The sequence below is a fragment of the Chiloscyllium plagiosum genome, unplaced genomic scaffold (assembly GCF_037043375.1).
Source record: "Chiloscyllium plagiosum isolate Xiang-an unplaced genomic scaffold, Cpla_swu_hap1 HiC_scaffold_8, whole genome shotgun sequence".
In the NCBI taxonomy this organism is placed as follows: Eukaryota; Metazoa; Chordata; class Chondrichthyes; order Orectolobiformes; family Hemiscylliidae; genus Chiloscyllium; species Chiloscyllium plagiosum.
Window position 1 is genome coordinate 13643994 of NW_028270146.1, and position 20964 is coordinate 13664957.

Consider the following 20964-nt stretch of genomic DNA (forward strand, 5'->3'; position numbering starts at 1 on the left):
TTCCGGAAAGACCACTCCCTCCGCGACTCCCTCGTCAGGTCCACACCCTCCACCAACCCAATCTCCACTCCTGGCATCTTCGCCTGCAACCACAGGAAATGCAAAACTTGCGCCCACACCTCCCCCCTCACTTCCCTCCAAGGCCCCAAGGGATCCTTCCATATCCGTCACAAATTCACATATCATTTACAGCATCAGCTGCACCCGATCTGGCCTCCTCTACATTGGGCGTCTACTTGCGGAACGTTTCAGAGAACACCTCTGGGACACCCGCACCAACCAACCGAACTGCCCCGTGGCTGAACACTTTAACTCCCCCTCCCACTCCGCCAAGGACATGCAGGTCCTTGGCCTCCTCCATTGCCAGACCCTGACCATACGACACCTGGAGGAAGAGCGCCTCATCTTCCGCCTAGGAACCCTCCAACCACAAGGGATGAATGTAGATTTCTCCAGCTTCCTCACTTCCCTTTCCACCACCTTATCTCAGTCCCAACTCTCGGACTCAGCACCGCCTTCTTGACCTGCAATCTTCTTCCCGATCTCTCCGTCCCCACCTCCTCTCCGGCCTATCACCCTCACCATAACTTCCTTCCACCTATCGCATTCCCAATGTCCCTCCTCCCTACCTTTTATCTTAGCCTGCTTGGCACATCTTCCTCATTCCTGAAGAAGGACTTATGCCCGAAACGTCGATTCTCCTGCTCCTTGGATGCTGCCTGACTTGCTGCGCTTTTTCAGCAACACATTTTTCAGCTTCCTTCTTCCTCTTGACTGGATGTTTCACATCTCTTGTCATCCAAGGTCCTTTCACTCTGCTATCACTTCCTTGCCTCAGTGGGACTAACCTGTCCAGCGCTCACAGGATGTGCTCCTGAAACAACCTCCACATTTCTATCGTGAATTTCCCTGAGAATAACTGCTCCCAATTTATGCTCCGACATTCCTGCCGCAATTAAATACTTTCCCATACCATCTGCTCCTACTCCTCTCCATGACTATAGTGAAGGTCAGGGAGTTGTGATCACTATCACTGAAATACTCTCCCACCGAGAGATCTGACACTTGACCTGTTTGTTGCCAAGCACCAAATCCAATATGGCCTCCCCCCTAGTTGGCCTATCTACATATTGAGTCGGGAATCCTTCCTGGTCACACCTGACAAAATCTGCTCCATCTAAACTGGAGATGAAATGATTGACCTTCTACAATTACAACCACTTTGTTTTGTGCTCGATAATGATGCCAACCAGCAGAGAACTCCCCCTGCCCAGTTCCCACTCACTCTAGTTTTGCAATGTCCTTGACATCGTACTCTTTCTAATATGACCTTGATATCAAGGGCAGTCACTCTCATCTCCCGTCTGGAATTCAGCTTCTTTGTCCATGTTTGAATCTAGGTAATGAGGTCAACAGCTGAGTGATCATGGTGAATCAGCATCAGTGAGCAGGTTACTGCGAAGCACGTGCTGCTTGATAGTGCTGTTAATGACACTTTCCATCACTTTATTGATGATTGAGAGTAGACTCATGTGATGATAATTGACCAGCTTGGTTTTGTCCTACTTTTTTTGTGTACCAGGCATAATCTAGGCAATTGAGAAAAACATTGGTTCCTAGCATGCCTTCCTGCACTCTTCATTGAACCAGGGTTAATTCCCTGGCTTGATGTTAATGGTGGGGGAATGCCAGGCCACGAAGTTGTAGATTATGTTTGAGTGTAATTTTGCTGATGGCTCATTAGCACTTCACAGATGCCAGTCTTGACTTGTTAAATCTGATTGAAGTCAATCCCATTTAGCATGGTGACAATGCTACACACATATGGAAAATATTAAAAATCACACAACATCACGTTATCGTCCAACAGGTTTAATTGGAAGCACGACTTCCAATGGTAGTTGCATGAAAGAGCAGCACTCTGAAAGCTAGTGCTTCCAGTTAAACCTGTTGGACTACAACCTGGTGTTGTGTGATATTTAACTTGGTACGCCCCAGTCCAACACCGGCATCTCCAAATAATGGAAAATATCATTGTGAAGACAGGTCATTGTCTCCACAAAGACTGTGAGGTGGCCACGACTACCGATTCTGTTATGGACAGAAGCATCTCTGCAATTCACAGTCGTCATTAGGCTTTTTATTCCAGGTTTATTTTTGTTATTGAGTAATCAAGCAACCAACCAGCTGCCATATGGGAATTTAATCTAGGTTTCCAGGACATTACCTAGGTGTATGGATTACTAGCTCAGCAACAATACCATCGTGCCATTGCCTCCTCCTAAACGTAATTTGCTGCTCAGTGTTTTCGAAAGTCCAGAATGTATGAAAGGGACTATTTTGAAAGGGTTTCTGAGGATGAACTGTGACAGTGAAGAGAGCAGTAATCAGGTGGAATGGTGCTGCAGAGGACAGCTTGTTTTCTGCTCACCTCATTTCACTTGTTTGATCAATTTTGACTCTGATCCTGTGTTTATTGAATGTGGGTTGTTAATGGAGTATTTTTTATGCTCATGTTTTTATAAAAAAATTATTAATTCTCTACAATATGTCACGCAAGTGCTCCAGAGATTAAAATGTAAAGTAAACCTTTGAGCTTGGTTACTTAAACACAATTAGGACCAGGGCACTGTTATCAGTTTGTGTGACTGCACAGTTGCAAAAATAATTGTGTGATATCCTGTACTAATTGTGTAGCTCTCGGGAATCCGTGAAGCTGCAGATTCTAACCCATTGAATGTAAGTATGTCAGAGTGCATGAGGCTATTTGACCAATCATACTTAAACAACCCCTTTCAAAGAGCTGTGCAGTTAGTTCCTGCTCTTTCTCCAGAGCTCTGCAAATTTTGCTTCTCAAATATTTAATGAATGAACTAATTCCCTTTTGAAAATTAGTATTGAATCTACTTTCATCACCTTTTCAGCAAGGTCATTCCAAGATTGTAACAATTTGCTGCATAAACAGCAGTCACTTCACTTACATTGGATTACTTAAAATGCCTTTTCCTAAGTTTGTTTGATTAGGATTGGATTTACAAAGACAAAATGCCACATAGTGGAAATCTGAAATAAAAACAAAACCTGATCAAATTTCATTGATCTGAAATATTAACTGTGTTTCTTTCTCCGCATATGCTGTACATCCTTCTGAGTATTTTCTAAATTTTGATTCCTTACACTTGGCTTGGCTTCTTAATAAACTAAATCTCATTTTCAACAACAATGAACAATATTAAAACAAGGAACTATGGATGCTGGAGATCTGAAAAGATCCCTGGACTTGATACGTTGGCTCTGAGTTTCTCCAGCAATTTTGGTTTTTGTTTCAGAATAATAGACTTCCTCCAGGTGCTCCAGTTTCCTCCCACAATCCAAAGATGTGCAGTTTAGGTGAATTGGCCATGCTGAATTGCCCATAGTGTTCAGGGATGTGTAGGTTAGGTGCATTAGTCAGGGGTAAATGGAGAGGAATAGGGTAGGGGAATTGGTCTGGTTGGATGACTCTTCGGTGTGGGCTTGTTCAGCTGAAGGGCCTGTATTCAAACTGTAGGGATTCTATGAAAAGGAAACTTTGTAAAAGATAGTGCTAGAAATTGAAATTATAAACCCAGGAAATTCTTAATGGGCCTAACAGCAGCTCAAAGGTGAATATTTTTCATGGCTTTTTTTTAAATTAGATTCCCTACAGTGTGGAAACAGGCCCTTTGGCCCAACAAGTCCACCCTGTCCCCCTGAAGAGTAACCCACCCCCTCTGACTAACGCACCTAACACTATGGACAATTTAGCATGGCCAATTCCTCGAACATTACTGATATTCTTTGTTCTTAACATCCAGGATAAAGCATCTGGTTGGCATCTCATGCCCTACTCACACATTCACTCCCTCCACAAGTGACACCCAGCGGCAGCAGTGTGTACTGTGACAGCTCACTGAGGCCTCTTTGCAGCTCCTCCCAAACCCACAACTTCGACCAAAGGTATTCTCCATATTTCCTGACAAATCTGGTAAAGGAGCTCAGCCAAGAGCAACAGGCCATATGGGAAATTTGGAGATGAATAGTCAGAATGCAGCAGCTCAAGGACCCGATAGAATTATCTTGAAGGAGCCAGTCTGGCACAATCCAACTGGAACGTCAACTTAATTTCCTATTTATCTACTGATTGAGCAACTGTGGATTTCCCCTTTTATGTCAACGAGTAGAAAATTATTTTCTGAATGTTAGTGCATTCTATCTCATCATTTTTCTCTGATATTTACTGACGCAAGTCGAGTTATGTGTCTGAACCCGCTAACAGATAAGGTGTTTCTGTGGCCACATGGAAGACTTCAGGATGGTGAGTTTCCTCCCTGGTGCCTGGGTCAAGAATGTCCCTGAGCAGAGTGAGACATTCTCAAAAAGCAGGGCGATCAGCCAGAGATCGTGGTGCACATTCTTCCTAATGACAGAGGCAGAAAGAGAGATTATGTCCTGCAGATGGTGTTCAGGGAGCTAGGTAGTAAATTAAAAAGCAGGACCTCTAGGGCTTTAATCTTCAGATTACTCCTTGTGCCAGTGATGCCAGGAATAGGAATATGGTACAGTTAAATTCGTGGCTGAAAAGCAGATGTAGGAGGGAGCACTTTAGGTATGTGGGTCATTGAAATGTCTTCTGGGGCAGGTGGGACCTGTAGAAGAATAGGTTGCACCTAAACATCATCTGCCACTCCTCCATGTCTAGGCCCAATTAATCAAGATGCCTTTGTCATCTTAAGTAACCTTCTTCACTGTCGGAAAGGAAATCTTAGCAGGACGTATACCCTTAATGGTAAGGTCCTAGGGAGTGTTGCTGAACAAAGAGACCTTGGAGTGCAGGTTTATAGCTCCTTGAAAGCAGAGTTGCAGGTCGATAGGATAGTGAAGAAGGCATTTGGTATGCTCTCCTTTATTGGTCAGAGCATTGAATATAGGAGTTGGGAGGTCATGTTACGGCTGTGCAGGATGTTGATTAGGCCACTTTTGGAATATTGCATGCAATTCTGGTCTCCTTGCTATCGGAAAGATGTGAAACTTGGAGAGAGTTCAGAAAATATTTTCAAGGATGTTGCCAGGGTTGGAGGATTTGAGCTATAGGGAGAGGCTGAATAGGCTGGGGCTGTTTTCTCTGGAGCATCAAAGGCTGAGGTGTGACCTCACAGAGGTTTATAAAATCATGAGGGGCATGGATAGGATAAATAGACAAGAAACTTTTCCTGGGGTGGGGGAATCCAGAACTAGAGGGCATAGGTTTAGGGTGAGAGGGGCAAGATATAGAAGGGACCTAAGGAGCAACTCTTTCACGCAGAGGGTGGTGCATGTGTGGAATGAGCTGCCAGAGGAAGTGGTGGAGGCTGGTACAATTGCAACATTTAAAATGCATCCGGATAGGTATATGAATAGGAAGGGTTTAGAAGGATATGGGCCAAGTGCTGGCAAATGGGACTAGATTAGGTTGGGATATCGGGTCGGCATGGATGAGTTACACTGAAGGGTCTGTTTCCATGCTGTACTACTCTATGACTATACCACCAATTTTGGTGTCATCCACAAACTTCCTAACCCTGCTTCCTAAATTCTCATTGTTTATATAAATGACAAATAAAAATTGACCCATGATGTGGAGGTGCCAGTGTTGGACTGGGGTAGACAAAGTCAGAAGTCACACGACACCAGGTTATAGTCCAACAGGTTTATGTAAAACCACAAGCTTTTGGAACACTCCTCCATCATCAAGTGAAGTCACTTCACTTGTGGTTTTAAATAAACATTGACACAGCACCTATCCCGACGGAATAATGCTAGTAACAGGCCTCCAACCCAAAAACAACCCTCCACCACCCCTGTCTCCTACCATCAAGCCAATTTTGTGTCCAATTGGCAAGCTCTTCCTGAATCCCATGTGATCTAACTTTACGAATTAGTCTATCATGCAGAACCTTGTCAAAGGCTTTATTAAAGTAATGTGGACAACGTCTACTGCTCTGCCCTCATCAATCTCTTTGGACGATCTAATACAGGAGGGAAGTATCAGTAAGTAGCAGAACCCTTAGAAGCATTAACATAAAGAGAAATCTAGGTGTATAGATTCACAGTTCCCCGAAAGTGGCAACACACATGGATAAGGTGGTCAAGAAGGTATATTTCATGCTTGTCTTGATCAGTTGATGCATAATGTATAGAAATTGGCAAATCATGTCACAACTATATAGGACTTTAGCAACATTTGGAACATTTCATATCGTTCTGGTCATCACTACCAGAGGCTGTGGAGACTTTGGAGAGGATACAGAAATGACTTACCAGGATGTAGCCTGTTTTGGAAGGTATTAGTTACGGGGACAAATTGGACAAACTTGGTTTGTTGTCACTTGAATGTCAGAGGCTGAGGAGGCGACCTGATAGAAGTTTATAAAATTATGAGAGGCATGAATGGAATGGATATTTGGAGTCTTTTTTCCAGGATAGAAATGCCAAATACTAGGGGACCTAGGTTTAAGGTAAAATGAGGAAAGTTTAAAAGAGATGTGAGAGTTTCTTTTACACAGAGGATGGTAAGTCCCTGGCATGCTGTACCAGAGGATGTGATAGGAGCAGATTGTAGTGATTGGAACCAGGTTGGCCAGGTTGACTATGAGGTTGTTGCTTAGGATTGTTAGCCTGCGCCAATCAGGAAAGCCTTGGCTGACTAAAGAAAAAGACCCTCTTCCGCAGTTACGTCCGGGCCTGGGTGTCCTTAGAGAAGGAGCACGTGGTGTCTACCAAAACCCTCGAAGTATTCAGGGAGAGGTGGGCACCGCGGGGTGTGGAGAGCTTTACTACCCCCTCCGATTCTATTTTGATTTAATTGCTGCCCCACTTTTCACTTTTTGATCCCTCAGCATTGCCCTTTGTTGAGATGGGACATGCTTGTCACTGGCCACTGGGTGTTTCCTTTCTTCCTGGTGGTGGAATATGAATGACGTTTTGTACACTTGTTGTTCATTCACTGTGTCTTACACCTACACAACTGGGTGTTGGTTAACATGGGGGGGGGGGGGGGGGAAAGACAGAAAAGACAAAAAGAGAGGAAAAAGAAGAACAGGAGTGACAGGCACCCTGTTCACTCTGAGAGATTGCTCTGAAGGAGCTGGATGACTCTCTATGTCAAATAAAGGGTGACTTGGTGACAGAAAAAAAGACGCTCTTCCGAAGTTACATTTGGGCCCGGGTGTATCTGGAGAAGGAGCACGCGGTGTCCACAAATACCCTCGAGATTCTCAGGGAAAGGTAGACTCCACAGGGTGAGAAGTGTTTTATTTTCCCCTCGGACTCGATTTAATCCCTGATTTAATCCCTGCTCTCCTTTTTCACATATTTGTTCACCCAGCATTGCCCTTGTTGACTGCTTGTCACTGGCCACTCGGGTGTTTCCTTTCTTCTTGGTGGTGGAATGTAAATAAAGATTTCTGTACTCGTTACTCTTCACTGTGTCCTACACCTGCACACACATGACATGGGTGTTGGGGAATAAGTAAGCACTACTGCTTTTAGACGGTAGTGCAGGGGTAAGAGGAAAAGAAAACAATATATAATGAAGAGAAAAAATATATAAATAGGGGATTTAGAATCTCCTCACTTCAGGAAAAAAAACAAGAAAATAAAATCTCAGTTCAGGTGATTGACGCTGAGCAGACTGGCCAGTCACAGCAAAAGTACTGTGCACAAGGAAACAAAGGGTGACAGGATACTGGCCCCTGTGCAGTTATTTTAGAAATACAATAGCAACATTTAAAGAGGCATCTAGACAAATACACAAATTCTCTGGCAATAGAGGAATATGGACTGTGCAGAGGTAAAAGGTTTCTTGTTTAGAAAGATATCGTGTAGGCACATGCTTGGCGGGCTGAAGGGCCTGTTCCTGTGTCATGATTTGGAGGTGCTGGTGTTGGACTAGGGTGTACAAAGTTAAAAATCACACAACACCAGGTTATTAGTCCAACAGGTTTATTTGGAAGCAGTAGCTTTTGGAGCCCTGCTCCTTCATCAGGTGGTTGTGGAGTATAAGGTTGTGCTTATACTGCACAACCACCTGATGAAGGAGCAGCGCTCTGAAAGCTAGTGCTTCCAATTAAACCTGTCGGACTATAAAGTAGTGAGTGATTTTTAACTCTGTTCCTGTGTGGTAGTGTTCTTTGTTCACATATAGAATGGAAAGTGTAAAATTACATTAATTGTCATCAATTACTTTAAATATGTTATTAGAATATATTAGCAGCATTTTACTCAAGAAGTGTATGATCAGGACACGAACAATGCCACCTGCTTTGTGCTTTTCCAGCACCACTTTAATCTAGACTCTGGTTTCCAGCATCTGCTGTCCTCACTTTTGCCTTGGTCCTTACATCCTCACATACATCTCAATGCATCCAAACCACTAAGACTACAATTCCCATGATGCAAACCGTGAGCCGCGCGGAACGTCATCTTTGTGCGACGCAGCGGCCGTGTTTGTAAAGTTCGCGGCCTGTGGGGAGAATGGAGCCGCTGTCGGGCTCCTTGTTCCCGGCGTTCGGTGTGAGGGAATCCCGCTGTGCAAGTGGCTCTGAGGGTAAATATTGGGGAGGAAAACGAGAGACAATCGAAAATGCTGTCTTTGTGTTTACTCGGCCATTTATCTTGAGTCGAAGGCCTTTTCCCAAGGGAGGCTCTGAGCAGCTGAAATTTAGTGACATTAACCTCACCCTGACCCTGGATCATGCAGTGACAGCGGGTTAGCTGAGCACCTTTGGCTCAGGTAGGGGTAGGGAGGTAGGGGTAGGGGTAGGGATAGGGATAGGGGGGGTAGTGGGGGTGGGGGTAGGGGTGGTGGGGGTAGGGGTAGTGGGGGTGGGGGTGGGGGTAGGGTAGGGGTGGGGGGTGGGGGTAGAGGGGGAATGAGTCAGAAGGTTCTGTTTCCAAGTCCCATCAGTGAATGCTGAGCACCATCCAGGTTGGTTTTCTACCTTGGTGCAGTACAGAGGATGTGCTGCACTGCCAGCTGTGCCATCTTTCAGGGGGAGATGTTTTACAGATAAAAAAGCAGGGCTGTTTCTCCTCTGTCTGTGTTCTGACTAATGAAAGTAAAGTTTTGAGTAAAGTTACCATAGACCTACCAAGACCAGGGGATTGCTGTCATGAGAGAGAGAGAGATGACTGGTGGTGATTTAACCTGAGGGTCTCCATGCCTCAGATGGAGGGAGAGGTTGAAGAGGAGAGTCCTTCGTCGTATTTTCAGCCAGTGTGAGAATTAAATCAGAGTTGTTAGCGCTGCAAACTGAGCTAACCAAGCTTCATGGCAGCCATAAAATATATATTCTTCTGTCATTGTCACACAACATGTTCACCTGGTTATTATTGCATTGCAGGAGATTGTGCATGCAAAATGGGTGTTTTGTTATTTGTACAGATTTTGACTGGGAGTAGGCCACTCAAGCCTGTTCTGCCATTTGGTGTGACTGATCTACAGCTTCACAGTCCCATTGATCCCTGATAACCTTTAACCCCCTTTCCTAACAAGAATCTATCTACTTCTGCCTTAACAATATTAAGGTGTCTGTTTTCATTGCTTTTTGAAGGAGAGAATTCCAATGAGAAAAACCTCTCTCTGATTTTTAAAGTGACCCTACGTTGTAGATTCTTCCACAAAAGAAGCATTCTGTCCACATCCTCCCTTCAAGTCCCCTCAGGATCTTTGTATATTTTAATCTTATTCTTCTAAACAGTGTCAGACACAAGCCTAGCCTGATCAACATTTCCTTGGTCTAGTAAATCTCTAGGAAACGGAGAATCAACATTTCGGGCATGAGCCCTTCTTCAGGAATGAGGAAAGTGTGCCCAGCAGGCTAAGATAAAAGGTAGGGAGGAGGGACTTGGGGGAGGGGTGTTGGAAATGCGATAGGTGGAAGGAGGTCAAGGTGAGGGTGATAGGCCAGAGTGGGGGTGGGGCGGAGAGGTCAGGAAGAAGATTGCAGGTTAGGAAGGTGGTGCTGAGTTCGAGGGTTGGGACTGAGACAAGGTGGGGGGAGGGGAAATGAGGAAACTGGAGAAATCTGAGTTCATCCCTTGTGGTTGGAGGGTTCCTAGGCGGAAGATGAGGCGCTCTTCCTCAAGCCGTCGTGTTGCTATGGTCTGGCGATGGAGTCGTCCAAGGACCTGCATGTCCTTGGTGGAGTGGGAGGAGGAATTGTAGTGTTGAGCCATGGGATGGTTGGCTTGGTCCGAGTGTCCCGGAGATGTTCTCTGAAACGTTCAGCAAGTAGGCGGCCTGTCTCCCCAATATAGAGAGGTCCAGCGGATGCAATAAATGATATGTGTGGAGGTGCAGGTGAATTTGTGGCGGATATGGAAGGATCCCTTGGGGCCTTGGAGGGAAGTAAGGGGGGAGGTGTGGGCGCAAATTTTGCATTTCTTGCGGTTGCAGGGAAAGATGCCCGGGAGTGGAGGTTGGGTTGGTGAGGGGTGTGGACCTGACGAGGGAGTCACCGAGGGAGTAGTCTCTTCAGAACGCTGATAGGGGAGGGGAGGGAAATATATCCCTGGTGGTGGGGTCCGTTTGGAGGTGGCGGAAATGACGACGGATGATACGATGTATATGGAGGTTGGTGGGGTGGTAGGTGAGGACCAGTGGGGTTCTGTCCTGGTGGGGGCTCAAGGGCGGAGGAGCGGGAAGTGGAGGAGATGCCGTGGGGGACATCATCGATCACGTCTGGTGGGCAGTTGTGGTCTTTGAAGAAGGAGGCAATCTGGGTCTCTGCCGCATCTGCTCCCAGGAGGACCAGTTCCAATACCGTAAAAGCCAGATGGCCTCCTTCTTCAAAGACCGCAATTTCCCCCCAGACGTGATCAACGATGCCCTCCACCGCATCTCTTCCACTTCCCGCTCCTCCGCCCTTGAGCCCCGCCCCTCCAACCGCCAGGACAGAACCTCACTGGTCCTCACCTACCACCCCACCAACCTCCATGTACAAGTATCATCCACCGTCATTTCCGCCACCTCCAAACGGACCCCACCACCAGGGATATATTTCCCTCCCCTCCCCGATCAGCGTTCCGAAAAGACCACTCCCTCCGTGACTCCCTCGTCAGGTCCACACCCTGGGACACCCGGACCAACCAACCCAACCACCCCGTGGCTCAACACTTCAATTCCCCTTCCCACTCCACCAAGGACATGCAGGTCCTTGGACTCCTCCATCACCAGACCATAGCAACACGACGGTTGGAGGAAGAGCTCCTCATCTTCCGCCTCGGAACCCTCCAACCACAAGGGATGAACTCGGATTTCTCCAGTTTCCTCATTTCCCCTCCCCCCACCTTGTCTCAGTCAAATCCCTCGAACTCAGCACCACCTTCCTAACCTGCAATCTTCTTCCTGACCTCTCCGCCCCACCTCCACTCTGGCCTATCACCCTCACCTTGACCTCCTTCCACCTATCACATTTCCAACACCCCTCCCCCAAGTCCCTCCTCCCTACCTTTTATCTTAGCCTGCTGGACATACTGTCCTCATTCCTGAAGAAGGGCTCATGCCCGAACCCTTGATTCTCCTGCTCCTTGGATGCTGCCTGACCTGCTGCGCTTTTCCAGCAACAAATTTTCAGCTCTGATCTTCAGCATCTGCAGTCCTCACTTTCTCCTAGTAAATCTCTAAACAGCATTCAATGTACTTATGTCATTGCTTAAATCTGAATACCAGTTCACGATGGAGAACTAAAGATGGACTGAAAAGCCGCCTTCATCTGTAAAAGTTTTATGATGCAAGACAGACGATGTTCGCAAGATTTGAAGATTAGTCAGCACCTGTGGAAAGGAATAGCCTACATGTACAGCGTTACATGTTCTGTTCTCTCCTCATGAGTCCATAGTAACTGCAGTCAATTTTTGTTTTGTGCATTGTTATGGCTATGTTTACAGCAGAGTTGTTTAGAATGTCAGGAGTGGTGTGGTGGACTTGGTTTGATTTGTTGTCACTTCCTAATGAAACCATATGTCCCTCAGTTTGGGGATAACATCTGCACAGTGTCACAGGCTTCTGCTGTAAGTTTAAGGAAGCTGTGAATAAGGATAAGTTCGGATCTTGTGGTAAGGTACAAAATTGGGGGAGGGCAAATTGCATCAGAACTAAGCAGAAGCTCGGGAGTGTTAAGTGGGAGGCGCTGTTATCAGGCAAGTCCACATTTTGATATGTGGGAATTGGTTTAAAGGCTTGCCAATGAGAGTTCAGGACCGGCATGTTCTAGGAAGGAGGAAGGGCAAGGATGACAAGGTAAGGGACCCTTGGATAAAGAGGGAGGTTATGAACTTAGGCAAAAGGTAAAAAGAAGCATACATAGTGTTTAGGAAGCTCAAATCGGACAGAGCCTGTGAGGAATATAAAGGAAGCAGGAAAGAGCTCAAGTAGGGAATTAGGAGAGCAAAAGGGGGCTATGAAATGACCTTAGCAAGTAGGGTTAAAGAGATTCCCAAGACACCCTATACATATATTAAGAATAAGAGGAGAACTTGGGAGAAGGTAGGACCACTCAAGGATAAAGGAGGGATCTTGTGCTTGAAGGCAGAGGATGTGGGTGAAATCCTAAATGAGTACTTTGTATCAGTATTCACCCAGGAGAAGGGTATGGAGGAATATGCTAGGGTATTCTGAGATCAAGAAAGACGAGATGTTGGGTGTCTTGAAGAGCATGTAGGTGAATAACTCCCCAGGGCTCGTTGGTATCTATCCCAAGTTAATGAGAGAAGCAAGAGAGGAGATTGCTGGGGCCCTGACCGCGATCTTTGTATGCTCATTAGCCACTGGAGAAGTCCTGCAGGACTAGTGAGTAGCTAATGTTGTTCCTCTGTTCGAGAAGGGAAATAGGGACAATCTCGGAAACTATAGACTGGTGAGTTTTACATTGGTGGTTGGGAAATCGTTGGAGAGAATTCCTAGGGATAGGATTTATGCATATTTTGGAAAAGCATGACCTAATTAGGGATGGTCAGCATGGCTTTGTGTAGGGCAGGTCATTTCTGACTAACTTGATTGAATTTTTCAAGGAGCTGATGAAGGTGATTGGTAAGAGTACAGCAGTGGATGTTGTCTGCATGGACTTTAGTAAGGCTTTCAACAAGGTCCCTCATGGTCGGCTCATCAAGAAGATGAAGATGCATGGGATCCACCAAGACTTGTTCACGTGGATTCAGAATTGGCTTGCCCATAGAAGGCAAGGTGTAGTGGTGGAAGGGTGTTTTTCAGGCTGGAGGGTCGGTGTGACGAGTGGTGTCCTGCAGGGAGCCATACTGGAACCTCTGCTGCTTGTGATATATCTAAATGACTTGGGTGAAAGTGTAGATGGGTGGGGTTAGTAAGTTTGCAGACAACACCAAGATCAGTGGAGTTGTAGATAGTGTAGAAGGTTGTCAAAGTATACCCGGCACATAGATCAGTTGCAGATAAGGGTGGTCAAATGACAGATGGAGTTTAATCCAGGTAAATGTGAGGTGCTGTACTTTGGGAGAGATCAACTATCAGGGAAAAGTAAATGGCAGGACCTTGAATAGCATTAGTGTACTGAGGGAGCTTGACGTTCAAGTCCACAGCTCATTGAAAGTGGCCACGCAAATAGATAGGGTGGTGAAGAGGGCTTATGGCATGCTTGCCATTATTGGTCAGGGAATTAACGACAAGAGTCAGGATGTCATGTTGCAGCTTTATCAGATTTCGGTTAGGCTCAAGAGTACTGCATTCGATTCTGGTTGCCACGTGATAGGGTGTGGTGGCTTTGTAGAGGGTGCAGAAGAGATTTACGAGGATGCTTCCTGGAGTAGAGGGTATGAACTATAAGGAGAGGCTAGAAAACCTCAGACTGCTTTCTGTGGAGTGGCAGAGCTGAGGGGAGACTTGATAGAAGTGAATAAAATTATGAGAGACATAGATAGCATTGACGGTCAGAATTCTTTTCCCAGAGTTGAAATGCCTAAAACTAGGGGGAATACACTTAAGGTGAGAGGGGGAAAGTTCAAAGGTAATATGAGCGGGTCACTTTTTTTTTTAAACAGAGCGTGATAGGAGCGTGGAATATGCTGCCAGGGTGATTTAGATTAGATTACATTACAGTGTGGAAACAGGCCCTTCGGCCCAACAAGTCCACACCGACCCGCCGAAGCGCAACCCACCCATACCCCTACATTTACCCCTTACCTAACACTACGGGCAATTTAGCATGGCCAATTCACCTGACCTGCACATCTTTGGACTGTGGGCGGAAACCGGAGCACCCGGAGGAAACCCGCGCAGACACGAGGAGAATGTGCAAACTCCACACACAGTCAGTCGCCTGAGGCGGGAATTGAATCCGGGTCTCTGGCGCTGTGAGGCAGCAGTGCTAACCAATGTGCCACCGTGCCGCCCACAATATATGGTATAGTGGAGACAGATACAATAGGGGTGTTTAAGAGACTTTTAGAGAAGCACATGAGTATACTGTACAAGGAATGGAGGGATATGGACCAAGGACAGGCAGAAGGGATTAGTTTAATTTGGTGTCATCTTCGGTATGAGATCGAGGGCAGAAGGGCCCATACCTGTGCTGTACTGTTTTATGTTCTATGAGACATAACAGACCAACTCTTAACTGGCAGATGAAATGTTCAGAAGGTTCTGATAGGACTAGACAGCTAGATGCAATGGGGAATCCAGAACCAGGGGTCACAGTCTAAGGATATGGGGGAGACCATTTTAGGAATGAGATGAGATAAAATTTCTTCATCCGGAGAGTGGTGAGCCTGTGCAATTCATTACCACAGGAAGTGGAGAAGGACAAAACATTCCATGTTTTCAAGAAGGAGATACATCCAGTTATAGAGTCATAGAGATGTGCAGCACGGAAACGCACCCTTCGGTCCAACTCCCCCATACTGACCATAGAGATGTGCAGCACGGAAACGCACCCTTCGGTCCAACTCCCCCATACTGACCATAGAGATGTGCAGCACGGAAACGCACCCTTCGGTCCAACTCCTCCATGCCGACCAGATATCCTCAATTAGTTTTTAGGGCTAAAAGGATCAAAGGATATGGAGTGACAGCAGATACAGAGTATTAAGTTGGATGATCAATCATGATTGTATTGATCATAATTTCTTCTCTCAGGGCTGAGTCTCTTTGGAACTCCTTGCCATAGAGAGCTGTCCTTGAGAATATTTAAGGCTGAGGTAGATAAATAGATTATTGATAGGTTGGAGAATCCAGGGTTGCAGTGAAAGGGCAGGAAAGTGGCCATGTGGAATGTTGGATCAGCTATGATCCTGTTGAATGGCTGAGCGAGCCATTAATCATCCTGTTGTATGACAGTAGTGGGATTGAGAGTGCAGGATTTTCTTCCTTTTTCTTCTTTCGTTGCCTCCTCGGAAAAATGTTATGACTCAAAGCGCGGTACTGCTTTAAGGACAAGTCATTATTTGATACGAAAGACAGTGAGTTCCTCCAAGTCATTATTGTCAATGCAGCCAGGCTTCAGGGGGTCTTTGTTGCATTTTCTCTGTTCTTTAAGGAATTTTGGCCATGTGGGAGTTCGGTAAACAGGACTTTGTGTAAAGATGGCATTAGCACACTTGCCTTAATTGCTGAGACCTGTGAGGTTAAGAGTTGGGATGTTACGTTGAGGTTGTACAAGATGTTGACAAGGCCCACTTCTGGAGTGCTGTGCGCAGGTCTGGCCACCCTGCTCTTGGAAGGACATTATCAAACTGGAGAGGGCTCAGAAAAGATTTACCAGGATGTTGCCAGTTAAGGGAGGGTTTGAGATATAAAAATGGGCTCAGTAAGCTGGGAACTTTTTTCACTGGAGTGAAGGAGGTTGGGAGATTATAAAGGTTTATAAAATCATGAGGGGCATAAGAAAGGTCTTTTCTCTAGGGTGAGAGAACTCCAAACTAGACAGCATATTTTTAAGGTGAGAGGAGAAAGTTGTAAAAGGGACCTGAGGGACTATGTTTTCACACACAGGGTGGTTCATATGTGGAATGAACTGACAGAAGTAGTGGTAGATGCAAGTACAGTTTCAACATTTAAACGACATTTGGCCAGGTACATGGATAGGAAAGTTTTAGAGGGATATCAGCTAAATGCAGGCAATGGGATTTAATTTATTTAGGATACTGGTTGCCATGGATGAGTTGGACTGAAGGGTCTGTTTCCATGCTGTATGATTCTATGACTCTGAGATGGATTCAGGCCATCTGGATACATGTCCAGCTTATCCTAATTGGTTTTGGCTGAATATGTGTCGAGGTGGCTTCAAGAAGGACACTAGCGTTTCTTTGATGTGCCTCCCATTGAATCAAGCTGTGACAGAGACATTTCTGGTTGAATTTCTTTCGTCACGACTCACTGACACGCAGTCCAGGTCTCACTGCAGTACAGGAGTTTGGTGTTGACCACTGTTGTGTAATCTGGAGTTTTGCTGATTAACAGTGTTTTTTGTTGTTGATTACTTGCCATTACACCTGTGGTTTGTTTTTGAAGAAATCCCGACAGTCCTGACCGGAACTTTTTTATAGGTTTTAAAATCCATTGTGATGTGGAACAACAGGAACTGGGATGGTCGGCTGGTGTGGAACAGGAGATGTTGTAAATGGTGGTGAAATGGAGCATAAGGGAGGGAAAGGGCAATCTGAGAAACTGAATAGTTTGAAACGAGATGAGAGAGGGCTTTGTGCCAACTGAAGACAATTAAAGTAAGCTCAAATTTTGATGCAGGGCTTTTATCCAATCAATTCTTGAAAAAGTATCAAAAGTTTTTCACTTCCACTGGCTGACTCTGAGTAGCCATTGCCAGCATGCATCACTGTGACATTTGGCTCTTTCTGCGCGTAAAAAGTGAGGCGCGTTTTCACGTGTATCCTGAGCTAGCCATTTCTCTCTCTGTCCCCTGACCTTGGTTCGAGCATTTGCGAACCTTGACACCATGCTGAGAATGTAAACTTCCTCTGGGTCCTGGGGTGTAATAAATTTGATCAGTCTGAGCTGGTTCCCTGCGGATTAAGTAACCCCAGCTTGGTGTTTACTGGCAATTTTTGAGGTGGCACTGGGTCTTGCTGGGTCATGAAAGGGTGTGAATAAAGGAACAGTGGACAGTGTGTTTAATTAGTATTTCAGCATCCCTTACCTCATCTGGCACTATGAGCTTATTGTCTTGTAATTCCCAGCATACACTTTCCTTCACATTAGCAAGAAGAGAACTCTTTTGGGGAGGCGATGACCTAGTGATATTATTGCTGGACTGTTAATCTAGAGACCCAGGTAACCTTCTGGGGAGCTGGATGTGAATCCTGCTGTGGTGGAATTTAATTTCAATAAAACAACAAATCTGGAATTAAGAGTCTAATGATGACCACAAATCCATCGTCGATTGTCAGGAAAAACCCATCCTTGAGGAGAGGAAGCTGCTATCCTTACCTGGTCTGGCCTACGTGTGACTCCAAACCCACAGCAATGTGGTTGACTCTTACCTGCCCCCTGGGCAGTTAGGTATGGGCAATAACTGGTTAGCAATACCCACATCCTGTGAATGAATACAAAAAAAAATTGACACTTGCTATTAAAAAGGGGAGATAAAGGACGCTGAAGCAGTTAGCATCAAGGCAGAAACTTGCTACAGAACGTTTTCATTTACTCCTATTTATTCTCTAAGCTATATCTGTCCAGATGGAGCTTCTCATGACTAAGTAACGTAAAGGCACAGATGTTGATCCAGAACCATTGTTATTTATTTTCTGAGATTTTCCTCCTTTTGCTGCAAGGGTTCGGCCCAGTCAGCAGTGCAGCAATGCAGGGCACTGATCAGTGAAGTTTTCATTGACTTAGAGTAAGTTGTCCTTGACTATTATGAATGACTTTCATGGCATTTACTGTGATTCACTGTCAGTTTATCTGATGAGTCCATACTTTAAAAAGCAGGGCTGCCAAATAATATTGATTTCTGCTGCCTGCAGGATTGGATTGGCTCAGTAATCAAAGCTTCCGCACTGAAGATGCCCTGCAACTGCACCATCGTATCGTGGGAGATGCAGCAGACACAACCCAGGGGTCACCCCAGGCAAGGTACAGAGCCCCACCCGTTCACCCTCGACATTGCTTCTTCCCTCCCTCTCCCTCTTTGTATATTAATTTGAACTTTACCTTTCAATTTCAAAGTCTATCCACCTCTCTCTCTCTTTCTGTCCATCCGTCTTTAATAGCTGTTGAAATCTTTATCTTTATTACATTTTTGTTCTATAACTCCTTCTTTATATCTCTAACTCTAATCCTCCATCTGCTGCAAAACTTTGATTTATTGATTGGGTGTTTACTGCAGTACAGGGATATGCCAATCTCCAGTGCTGAGTGACATGGCCTTTGGGACGTAATTTTAAAAGTTTATTTGAACTGTGGTATGTTTAATACAGTGTGAAAATATTGTACCAGAGCAGTTTTGTTCTGAAATGATTTTTATCTGCTGCACCAGGTTCAAATTAAGTGGTTTCTATCAGTCTGCTTTCCTTGACGGTGTCTAAAGGCTCCGCTAAAAGTGCCTGAGCATTCCCTTGGATTAGAAAGGAAGGTACTTTAAAGATATTGTTCAGTTCAGTGCTGAGCTACAGGTAGTAAAGGCTGTCAGGTTTAATCTCTGCACATACTATATAGTTGGCCTCAGCACCACTGATTACAGGTGACTAGGAGAACAACTGTCTTCTGAGATTTCTTTATTTCTCCAGCGCTGGCCCACCTGCATGTTTCCTAGAAATTAGGACCACGGCAAGGACTTTATCTTAATTCCCGCCATACAGTTCTCTCTTCTCTTTGAAGAATTAGAGTCATAGAGATGTACAGCATGGAAACAGACCCATCAGTCCAACTCGTCCATGCCAATCAGATATCCTAACTTAATCTAGTCCCATTTGCCAGCACCCAGCCCATATCCTTCTGAACACTTCCTATTCATATACCCATCCAGATACCTTTTAAATGTTGCAATTGTACCACTTCCTCTGGTAGCTCACTCTACTAATGTACCACCCTGTGTGAAAAAGTTGGGTCCTTTCCAATCAATCCTCTCTCTCCTTAAATCTATGCCCTCTCGTTTTGCACTTACCGACCCTGGGACAAGACCGTATCAATTTATCCTATCCATGCCCCTCATGATTTTATAAATCACTGTACAGTCACCCCTCAGCCTCCAGCGCTCCAGGGAAAACAGCCCGAGCCTGTTCAGCCTCTCCCTATAGCTCAAATCTTCCAATCCTAGCAACGTCCTTGTAAATTCTTTCTGAACCCTTTCAAGTTTCGCATCATCCTTCCAATAGGAGGGAGACCAGAATTGCACACAATATTCCAACAGTGGTCTAACCAATGTCCTGTACTGCTGTGACATGACCTCCCAACTCCTGGACTCAATACTCAGACCAATAAAAGAAAGCATACCAAACGCCTCCTCCATTATCCTATCTACCTGCGACTCCACTTTCAACGAACTATGAATTGACACTCCAAGATCTCTTTGCTCAGCAACACTGCCCATGACCTTACCATTAAGTGCATACGTCCTGCTCTAATTTGCCTTTCCAAAATGCAGCACCTCATATTTGCCTAAACTAAATTCCATCTGCCACTCCTCAGCCCATTGGCCCATCTGATCAAGATCCCATTGTACTCTGAGGTAACCTTCTTTGTTGTCCACTCTACCTCCAATTTTGGTGTCATAGAAGATAAGAACTCTGGGCAGGAGTAGGCCGTCTGGCCCCATCGAGCCTGCTCCGCTATTCAATAAGATCATGGCTGATCCTTTCGTGGACTCAGCTTCACTTACCCGCATTTTCACCATATCCCTTATTTCCTTTACTTTTCAAAAAAGTATGTCTTAGCTTTAAAGGCGATTCCTGAAGTAGCGTCAACTCCTTCACGGGGCAGGGAATTCCATAGATTAACAACCCTCTGGGTGAAGAGGTTCCTTCTCCGTTCAGTTCGAAACCGGCTTCCCCCAATCTTGAGGCCATGCCCTCTTGTCCTAGTTTCACCTAGCAGTGAAAACATCTTATCTATTTCTATTGTGGGCGGCACGGTGGCACAGTGGTTAGCACTGCTGCTTCACAGCGCCGGAAACCTGGGTTCAATTCCCGCCTCAGGCGACTAACTGTGTGGAGTTTGCACGTTCTCCCCGTGTCTGCGTGGGTTTCCTCCGGGTGCTCCGGTTTCCTCCCACAGTCCAAAGATGTGCAGGTCAGGTGAATTGGCCATGCTAAATTGCCCGTAGTGTTAGGTAAGGGGTAATGTATGGGTGGGTTTCGCTTCGGCGGGTCGGTGTGGACTTGTTGGGCCGAAGGGCCTGTTTCCACACTGTAATGTAATGTAATTTCATCAATTCCCTTAATAATTTTTAATGTTTCTGTAAGGTCCCCCCTGAATTCCAATGAATATAATCCCAGTCTACTCAATCTCTCCTTGTAAGCCAACCCTCTCCACTCCGGAATCAACCCAGTGAGCCTCCTCTGCACCCCCTGTAGTGCCAGTCCATCCTTTCTCAAGTAAGGAGACCAAACCTGCATGCAGTACTCCAGGTGTGGCCTCACCAGCACCCTGTACAGCTGCAACACAACCTCCCTGCTTTTAAACTTTTCTTTATAACTCTTTTTGTAGCTTTCTGTTGACCTTTAAAGTTTTCCTAATCTTCAAGATTCCTGCTGTTTTTGGTCACTTTGTCTGCCTTCTCTTTCACTTTGATAGCCTGCCTTATTTCCTTCAACACCCGTGGCAGATTACCCCTCCTCTTCCAGCCCTTCCTTCTCACTGGAATGTACTTTTGCTGAGCACTTTGAAAAATTTCTTTGAAGGTCCTCCATTGCTCGTCAACTGTTGCACCATAAAGTCTCTGTTTCCAGTCTTCTTTCGCCTGGTCCTCCCTCATTCTATCG

The 20964-nt window shown here is 45.5% G+C and overlaps 1 protein-coding gene across 2 annotated transcripts in view; it reads left to right on the forward strand.

Moving 5' to 3' along the window:
- Positions 1-8524: 8524 nt before the first annotated feature.
- Positions 8525-20964, forward strand: part of nrde2 (NRDE-2, necessary for RNA interference, domain containing) — a 70599-nt gene continuing 58159 nt past the window's right edge. For both annotated transcript variants that reach the window (XM_043696953.2, XM_043696952.2), the window contains exons 1-2: positions 8525-8605; positions 18010-18118. In XM_043696953.2, the coding sequence (XP_043552888.2) occupies positions 8533-8605; positions 18010-18118 (182 nt within the window). In that variant the 5' untranslated portion in view covers positions 8525-8532. The remainder of the gene's footprint in view (positions 8606-18009; positions 18119-20964) is intronic.